This window comes from Erigeron canadensis, chromosome 4, assembly GCF_010389155.1.
Source record: "Erigeron canadensis isolate Cc75 chromosome 4, C_canadensis_v1, whole genome shotgun sequence".
Lineage (NCBI taxonomy): Eukaryota > Viridiplantae > Streptophyta > Magnoliopsida > Asterales > Asteraceae > Erigeron > Erigeron canadensis.
In genome coordinates, this window is record NC_057764.1 from 31,052,345 (window position 1) to 31,062,709 (window position 10,365).

The 10,365-nt window shown below is 29.8% G+C and overlaps 1 protein-coding gene across 1 annotated transcript; it reads left to right on the forward strand.

The window, feature by feature from the left end:
* Positions 1–5,780: 5,780 nt before the first annotated feature.
* LOC122597388 (cell number regulator 10-like) lies at positions 5,781–9,227 on the forward strand. The gene is made up of 4 exons (XM_043769987.1): positions 5,781–5,898; positions 6,046–6,117; positions 8,788–9,000; positions 9,133–9,227. The coding sequence occupies exons 1-4, from the start codon at positions 5,781–5,783 to the stop codon at positions 9,225–9,227; spliced, it is 498 nt and encodes a 165-aa protein (XP_043625922.1).
* Positions 9,228–10,365: the final 1,138 nt, after the last annotated feature.

Below are 10,365 nucleotides of genomic sequence, written 5' to 3' on the forward strand. Positions count from 1 at the left end.
CAACCCCTTTTTTATATAAGCCGATTTTTACACATATCGTATAGTACGGACATACTTCTAGTAAAGCAAATGAATAGTGAATTAGTGTGATGAATATAAACGTTGTACATTTTAACATTTCCATATTTATATTAAATTGGTACTCGTATTTACTTGTAATTTTCCTAATTAATTAGTTTTATGTATATATATTTTCAAATAAATAACAAACATAATATATACATATCTATCTATCTATAATTCATTATAAAGCAAATTATACCCTCCATTTTAGGTAATTAAAAACTTAAAAATATTATATTATCCATTTCTTTTACATCTTCTATATATAATATACACAAACGGAACTCTTTTATAAATGGCCTCTGAATTGAACGAGAAGTGTAGAACATGTTGTAATTTGTTAGTGCCGTTGCAACGCGCGAACACTCATTTAGTTTATTATAGACAATCTCAAATTGGAGTAAGCGATCAGCTTACAATTTCTATCATGTCATAATTGAAATTTACAAACTGTTAAAAAAATAATCTATTGCGGTTCGTTGTGCGGATAAAATTTCTTTTCTATTTATGATATATGACAATAACGATTACATCCGTTACTTTTAAGTTAAACCATCAACTTGATTATAATATATATAGAATGTTTTAAATTCGATCAACAATGCATCTGCATCCATTGAAAATTGAAAAACAAGATAATAATTTTTTATTGCTAGATGTTACTCGTACTTTATTATTCATGTATTATAGTTATAATACTTTAAATAAAAAATAATAAAAATATTACTCATGAGTACGTGTCCAATTTTATACGGAGTAGTTGATATTTTTCATCAAAAACAAGATATCTTATCACGTCCCAATTGGACCAAAGGTATAATAATACAGTCACCTTGCGGTGCTATACATCAATTCAACATGACTAGTAGTCTTGGTGAGTTGGTCAACACGTTGTGTACTTGTGTGTTAAAACTACTTGCGTGCTCATTGGCAATTCCATGTGCTCGTTAGGCCTCTCCGAGGAGAGTTCTCCGGCTTCTTCACTGCCACATCAACAGAATTTCTCTCAGCCGTTTCCCTGCCTATAAGATAAGGTTCCTAAAGACTTTGAAAGTATAAAACAAAAAAAAAGATTTTCTTTTACCCACATCCGCTCCTCCTTGGCCCACCTTCTTGCGTCCCTCATAGTCCTCACGAGGACTCTTGTGCGAAGACGATCATTTCGGACGCTCGGTAACAATGGTGTCCTACGTCCTAGTCTTCAAAGACTCTCCGGAGACTCCCTTATAATAGCCGGCCTTAGTCATACATTCATGCCACCTCGGTTTTTATATATACTTAATAATGCATTTATCCTTTTATCTGTAAAATATTGTTCTTCATAATCATTCAAATATAGCATTTCAAAATTCGTATTTATATAACTTTATATCTTCATAATGAAAATTAACTTTATATCTTCATAATGAAAATTGTATAGGGGTAATTGGATGAATATCCCTTAATCCCATATATCATTTGGTACTCACTAATCCCGTAACTAGGTTAGTGTTCACGTAAATCTCAACTACTTAATAATCCCTTGATTATCTCAAGTTTGTCTTTAGTAAGACGTGAACCTAAAATCTCTTTTGGAAAATGACGGCTAGTGGCCACTATAATGAAAATTGTATATACTTTTAAAATTTCGTGTTCATATTACATATAGGCTTCTAATCACGAGTATTATTTATAATAATATATAAATCTTATTCAAAGACATACTTTAAAAAAAGTAATGGAAGGGACCTTAGTTTCGGTTCTACAATTGAATATACATCAACTTACCCCGTATGATCAGTCATATAATGTAGGTACAAACAAAGACATAGTTTAATCATGTAATTAGTGCAAAACATATATATATATATATAGGGGAGCCTTATTTTGAGAACCTATTTTTTTGTAAAAATCTTGAGAACTCTTAAATATGTATTAAATCACATGTTTTTTTTGTTCATTCACATGTGAAACGTTATAAAAATACATGTTGTAGAAGAAAAGTTTTTTTCAAAACCTCATATATACCCATTTGTTAACATATGAACGAAAATGTAAACATATTCATTCACAAGTTCACAAAAGGCTATTTTGAAGGATTTTTAAAAAATTTTCTTCTACAACATATTTTTTTATATCATTTCACATGTGAATGAACAAAAAAAACATGTGAACAAATATATTATTTAAGAGTTCTTATGGTTCTTAAAAAAAATGGTTATCAAAATAAAGAAAATATATATATATATATATAGAGAGAGAGAGAGAGGTCAGTTAATGTGAGAACTAATAAAAGGTCGAGAACTGCGAGAACTTATTTAGATCATTGGATTGTTTGATCAATGGCTATATATAATAATTGAAATTAATGTAAATTAAATATGAAGCATCTTATGAGTCATTATTTAAAAACGGATGGAAGGGCAAAAATGGAAGAAAAAAAACCATACCACTTTTTGAGAAAATCATGGACTTCATCTTTTATTTTTAAACCTCATTGATTACTTCTGTGCATATTTGTGTGTATGTGAGAGTTGTAAAACAAAATACTCCAATTTTCAGCCGTAAACTTGTGAACATATGAAATTTAAAAATTAACAAATTACATACTGTAAACTTTTTACCGATATACATATGAGTTCTTTTATTGACAAGTATTAATAATAAGTTTGCCTATAAACTTTTTAAATGATATACATATCTAACTTGTACACATATATAATAATCAAAAGTTATAAACTTTTTAACCAGTAAACATGTAAATGATTTTATTTACAATTATAAAATAATATTAATTATGAACTTTTTAACTATAAACTTTTTAACTTGTACACATGTTCAAAAATAATAAGATGGTACACATGTTTTAAGTGGTACACATGTATAAATATGTGAAATCTATAAAATTTCTAATATGTACACATGTAAATGATCTATTTAAAAGTGTATAAAAATTTTAACTATAAATATTTTAACTTGTACATATGTTTAAAAACATTAAGATAATACACATGTTTTAACTGATACACATGGTACACATATATAATAATTTTAAACATTTTTATTGGTACATATGTTTAATTCAATATAATATGCATTATTATAAATCCATACATGTTTCGATTTGTTCATACGAGCATGGTACCCGAGCAAATGCGGCGGTGATGGTAGTGACAGTGATATGGTGGTATCGACGGATGGTGACGACGGCGACGACCGTTAGCGACGGCAAATGAGTCAAGTTATGTAGGTATATGATATAAAGATATTTGATTTAAAAGTGTAGTGGATATATATTATAAGATAATTGAATGATTGTGTAAATTAATAAATTTAGGGTAAAATGATAATTTTGCATGTCCAAAAATTGTTAACTTTTCAACACTTTAGGAGAGAGAGTGTTATTTATTTTATATAATAGTATAGAAGTATAGATATGAAACATGCAGACTAACGATATGTGAAATTTATTTTGGGTTTCTTAAGTACACGTACATGTTATTACACTAAAATTTACATTTAGAATCGCAGTGGTACAAATGATGCACTAGTAAGCTAGTAAGATTAACATCTGTACATAACCGTTCACTTATATATAATGTTTCATCATATGAACTTTTTTATAGCTTTATGAAATGTGGAAACACACTGCGAATATATATTGATTATGAGGAATAAACGAACATTTAAGATTTAACTATATATATAACATACAAGGATCACTATCATAATCAAAACTTAAGAATGGTTTGAAAAAATAATCAATATAGTATATGGTGTTTTAGTATTAAGATTATCGTAATGATGGATATAAAATAAGTTTGTGGCTTTAATTTTGATGAAAAAGGTAAAAAAAAAATATGGTGTGTGAAATAGATCGATGAAAAGGATAATTGAAAGAATAATGGATAATTACAACTGTGGTTATATGTAACATCATGAGAGAAACTTACGGGATTTTTTTATGGATTAATAAAAATATTTGAACATGATTTAGCAAATTACAAAAACACCCTTAATTAGATTTAATAAAAATTAGTTCTCAGTTCTCGATATTTTATTAGTTCTCATTTTATCGTTTTAATATATATATATATATATATATATGATGCGATATCCCATAATGATATATGTTTGAATAGAGATTGAAACTAGTTAGTGATGAGGTTGCCATTTCGACCCAATCAAATTGAGAAGGATAGCTTAGACCTAGCTAATATGTACTTTCGTGACACGAGCTTGACTAATTCAACTTTTTTGAGCTCAAGTTTGCAATGAATAATATATGGATATAAGGTACTTTTATATATATGTCAATTTGACAAGAATAAATCTGTATAAGGATAAAGTATTATATATGTCAATTTGATTAACAATTAGTTCTTGCGGATTTTATGTCGTCGTTGGTCTTTAGGCCGTTCCCAACGCCACATTTTCTCATTGTTTTCTTAAAGATATGGTTGGCAATTAAGTTTTCTTGATGTGTTTTTTTTTTTTTATGAAAGATGAGTTCATTCTCATGAGAAATTGACGGAAACATCTACCATGGGTAAAGGAAAGAAATGGGGTGGGGATCATGGTTTGTTTAACTTATAATAATAAGAAAAAAAAAAGATTGTGTTAATTTTAGGATATAGCAAATAATTATTTGAGAAACATGTAAGAAATAAATGACAATGTGGTATGCTTGGTAGTGACATAATTAATCTAAAATACATGAAGAATAAAAGTACACTGATGACATGATATTGAGAAAAAGTTGATAAAAAAATAAAATAAGGGTACGTTGGATAAGCAGCTTATATTTCAATTGAATGATTAGTTAAAAATACTTGTCATCCGAGTAATGATACATTATTACATTAGGATTAAAAATACAATATACATGCATATAAGATTATGATGAGTATGTAAATTAAGAGGTTGCTAAGAAACTACAGTTGAACAACTTAGTTTGACTGTCCAATACAAAAAGAAGACTATTTATACTTATAAGGGTGGGGTGAGCTTCCCCACTCTTCCCCTCCCCTTCCTGATTTTTCTTCTCCTCCCCTCTCCTCCCCTTTTGCTAGGAGTATCTCGCCACCCCTTCCCACCATTTTCTATTTAATTTCATTTCTATTTATTTTTAAAACTAAAACAATTTTATTTAATAATTTAAAACTACTACAATATTAAAAATAAAACAAACAACAAAATAAAACAACAAATACAAACATCAAAGTACAATATTAAACGAAACGACAACACAATACATAAATAAACTAGCGATCGATGCCCGAGATGAATGTGCGATGAATATGGTCAATGAGATCCATCTTAAGATCCTCGTGAACGTTTGGGTTCTGTATCTCAAACAGTCGTTCATCCGATGACTGTGGCGCAACAGGGGGATCTGAAATGTAATCAGGACTTATAGCGTGGTCCTCGTCTTTTAAAATCATGTTATGAAGAATACAACACGTTTTTTTTAAGGTTGCAACGGTCAAAAGAATAGGCACCCAAACCGGCATCGTGGTACCCAAAGTGCTCCCCTCCCTAGCGGTACCGGTAGGTCGGGGTGATGTTCACACCGGTACCGGTCCCATGCCTAACCACTCCGTCCTCCCTAAATAGACATCCAACAAGGCCACGTACATAAACGATCATCAAAATAAGTCCACAACATAAGAAACAGCGGATATCGATCCAAAACTAAGATATACATCACCATCTCAATCATTTCATTTTCATCAATCATGTATGCTTCCAATGAGCCGCGACCACAATACACCACCGGTGTCCCAGTACAACACATGACCACCCCCGGCAAACGGTCTACTGGCCTTTGTGATTGCAGCAAAGATTGGTCTAGTTGTAAGTCTAAACTTTATATTCGCCAATTTGGCATTACCTAATTATGAATTAAAAGATAGATGAGTAATTAATTTGTAGTACAAGAATGTTTAATTTCTATATTTGAATAACTGAAATTGTTTTTCGGAAATATATATATATATATAGGTTGTTTGACGTGTTGGTGCCCGTGCATTTCATTTGGACGAATTGCTGAGGTTGTCGACATGGGTACTACTTGTAAGTGTGAACTAATTCCGTAATTCATTTTTCTAGTTTATATATATATATATATACCAATAAACTAAAACAAGATTGAATGATTATTTAAACGACACTTGGCACGAGTCTTACGCGACATGTGTCCTTTTAATATATTAAATAATAAAGTTTCTTTAATCTTAGTTATTTGATATATTATACGTAATCATGAAATATTGAAATTGTTTCACAATTAGGAATCTTACAAATCCTTCTCCTTCTACAACTCATATCACCTAACTAACCTTTTTCAATATATGTTAAGGTTGTTATATCATACGTACATTATTGCTGCTTTCCTTATGATCATATGTGTTTTAATTTGCTCCATCAATTAGGTACAATGGTACACGGGTACATAAATAAAGATTTCATTATAGAGCTGAGTCCACAATGTACTGCTGGTACCATAGGATTTGATTTTGATTATTATTAATCATGATCAATGTACAATCAAGGTAATATCTTAACTCTACGTTTTTAACTATAGGTTGATTTTGATTATTTTTTTATCACATTAGATTAATTAAACGTAATGCATGATATTCGGCCTTAGATTCACAAATTAGATTTATTACTTATAATCTACTATTAAATTCTATATTAATATACTATAATAAAGTATGTTCTTAATTAATTACGAATTAATCATTGTAAAAATAATATATTATAGAAAGAATAGTCATGTATGCATGCTTTGTTTATGTAAATCTTTGTGGTTTATGTCTATATTGTAAAGTCGAAGTACGCGTATTATGCTATAGATTAATAGTATCTTTGTCGATGCTAATAATTTTGCAACTATAGTCTATAAACATCATATTTCTATCGTATTTAAGATTTTAGTGAATCGAATCTTATTAATACTAGCATAATATGCATTAAATTTATCATCATTGTTGAATGAATAAATATATTTAGTTTTTGTTTTATCCAAATAGCCTTGTACCCGCGCTATGCGGCGGGACATAGGAAAAAAACTTTAGTTAAGTAATGGTACCGTGTTATTACATGAATGTATGATTCAACTCAAGTGTTTCTTAGTCCGGCTGAAAGTGCAAACCGCCGTTGTTGTTTTAGAGTGAGCGATTTTTACGTTGATTTATTATTAAATTTAGTAACACATGTGTGTTTTTTTGGTATACTATGTGAACAACTGCGGGGAAGGGAAGAGACACGTGTAAGAGTTTTTTTTAAGGGTATTTTTGGAATTTTAGGGATAAAGTGTTTAATGTTAGTATAGATTAAAAGGGTAAATTAGAGATTTTAAAGGTAGAATGTTAAATTTTGAGGGAGGGAGTTTATTTATATAGATAGTATAAATACATTGTACTTAATGATATTTAAAATTGTTATAAAATATTAAATTTGAAAAATATAAGTATCTACAAATTATATAATGTTGGAATGATTTACATAGTGTATTCTAAATTATTATCCCTATTTTTTCTATGTTTCAAATATTGCATATGAATTAGTTATTTTACTAGCCACATACTATCTTACATGGGTTGCTTGAGGTCTTGCTTTTGATGTAATGAAAAAATTTCCAACCATGTATTTTTAGTATATTAAAAACAGATAAAAGAAATATATAAGAAAGCCGTGTATCGGGCACGGGTATTAATACTTGTATATATATATATATATGGGAGCCTTATTTTGAGAATTCATTTTTTTGTAAGAACCTTGAGAACTCTTAAATTATGTATTAGATCACATGTTTTTTTTGTTCATTCACATGTGAAGCGTTATAAAAATACATGTTGTAGAAGAAAGTTTTTTTCAAAACCTTACATATACCCATTTGTTAACATGTGAACGAAAACGTGAGCATATTCATTCACAAGTTCACAAAAGGCTATTTTGAAAGTTTTTTAAAAAAGTTTCTTGTACAACATACTTTTTTATATCATTTCATATGTGAATGACAAAAAAAAAATATGTGAACAAATATACTATTTAATAGTTCTTATGGTTCTTATAAAAAAAATGGTTCTCAAAATAAAGAAACTATATATATAGATAGGGAAAAGTGAGTATGAGGCTGTTATGCACCCAACTTGGGTGAAAAACCCCTCACATACTAATATTTTAATATTTTAAATAAATAAATGACCCCCCATGATTTTTACCTTTTAAAAAAAGGTATGTGAGGGGTTTTTCACCCAACTTGGATGCCTAACAACCTCATATTCCCTTCCTCCATACATATATATATATATATATATATGGGTGAGATATTTTGAGACCACCTCTTATTTTAGGACCAACTAGGACCATTGATTTTTGTACACCATCATCATCTATTACGATATACAAGATTTTTTTGTAAAAACACTAAGACTTTCCGGCGACGGGCCCACCAGAAAATCATGTGCACATTGCACATGATTTTCTGGTGGGCCCGTCGCCGGAAAGTCTTAGTGTTTTTACAAAAAAGTCTTGTATATCGTAGTAGATGATGATGGTGGTGTGTAACTTACGAAAATCAATGGTCTTTTTTTAGACTTTTTTTAGTTGGTCTCAAATTATCTTTCCCTTATATATATATTTAACAAATACCATTAAAAGTTAGTTCTTGCTTAATGAAAGGCATTATTTTTGAAGAATTAATGTTTTTTATTTCTTTTTCACGTATAACAACAGCATGTGGAGTAAGCGGTGCGCTCTATTCGGTACTTTGTCTATTTACCGGATGTGAATGTATATATTCATTTATGTATCGTTCTAAAGTAAGGAAACAATGCATGTTGCCTGAGCAACCATGCAATGATTGCCTTTTACATTGTTGTTGCAATCTTTGCGCTCTTTGCCAAGAGTATCGTGAGCTTAAATACCGTGGAATCGAGCCTGCTTTTGGTAATTAGTTTTACTAATCTCCCTCATTTGATCGAAGTTAAAATCTATCAAGACGATCTATATATATGTTGTTTAGTTGTTATAAAAAGATCTAACTTAAGTTTTAAATTGTACGTGTTGCAATATATCTAGGATGGCAAGGAAATCTAGCGAACCAAACTCAGGGAGTCGTGATGGCACCAATTGGTCCAGGAGAAATCAGAGGCAGTACCAAAAAAAAATTCTAAAGGAGGCAAAATTAAAAATTACGTGAAAAGTAAATGTAAAGAGGGACAAAAAATTAAAAAACCTATAAAAAAAAATTAAAAATTCATTAAAAGTTTAAAAATACATGACAAAATTCAAATTTTGTGGAGGGGCATTTGCCCCCTTTGACCCTCCCTCTAGTACCGCCCCTGGGAGAAATGAAGCGTTAATTTTGTACCGATTAATCAAGTAATGTAAGAGTGAAGAAATAAAATATTGTGTCTATTTATCGTTCAAGTAATCAAGTCTAAACCGTGGCCCATTAGCCCATAGCCCATATTGCATTTGGACTAAAGCTATCTATAAAAAAGCAAATTATGCCTTGTATATTACAAAACTATTAATATGAATGTAATATTTTTATACTATGTTGCACCAAAACGGATACGGCAAAAGGGTACGGGAACGATACGGGAACGAGAAATGGCAAAACTAAAAAATTTAAGATACGAGAACGGCAAAGATACGGCAATTTAAAATTATAAAAAATAGAAAATATATTAAAGAAATTCCTAAATAGATATATGTTGATGTAAATTGTAAGCTCCAAAAATACTATATATATATATTAAGTGATTTAGAAAAAACTTTAATAAATATATTACTAATAATTATATTAAACATAATACAAAATTCTGAATTGGTAATGTTTAGGGATCAAATATTCATATAACTATTTTGTATAGAGTTAAAATAAAAATTATCAAAACTATTATAGCTATCTTGTAAAATATGTAATACTTTAGGGGTCAAAAACAAAACTTGATATTAAATATCTAAAACATCAAGATCTTGGTCATCGTCTTCATCAATCAGATCTTGGGCAGCCCACCTGCAAATACTTGAAACAAGGAACAAAAGAAAATTATAAAAAAAATAATACTCTACGTCAGAAAGTTACAGAAACGGCGTGGAAACTTCTTGTAAATACAGAAACGGATGAGAAACTTCTTTTGAAACGTTTCGAAATATACCGAAACGGACGGGAAACGTTTCAGGGGCGTTTCGATGTCGTATCCGTTCCTGAGGCGTTTCGAAACGGGAACGAGGACCTTTGGTATGTTTCAATACTTCATAGTTTTTATATATGAGAAAAGAGAGTATGGGGTTGTTATCCAT

Coding starts and splice junctions, on each gene's coding strand:
- LOC122597388 (XM_043769987.1), top strand. CDS start 5,781: ATGTATGCTTCCAATGAGCCGCGACCACAATACACCACCGGTGTCCCA. Junction 5,899..6,045: donor CAGCAAAGATTGGTCTAGTT/GTAAGTCTAAAC, acceptor ATATATATATAG/GTTGTTTGACGTGTTGGTGC. Junction 6,118..8,787: donor TGTCGACATGGGTACTACTT/GTAAGTGTGAAC, acceptor GTATAACAACAG/CATGTGGAGTAAGCGGTGCG.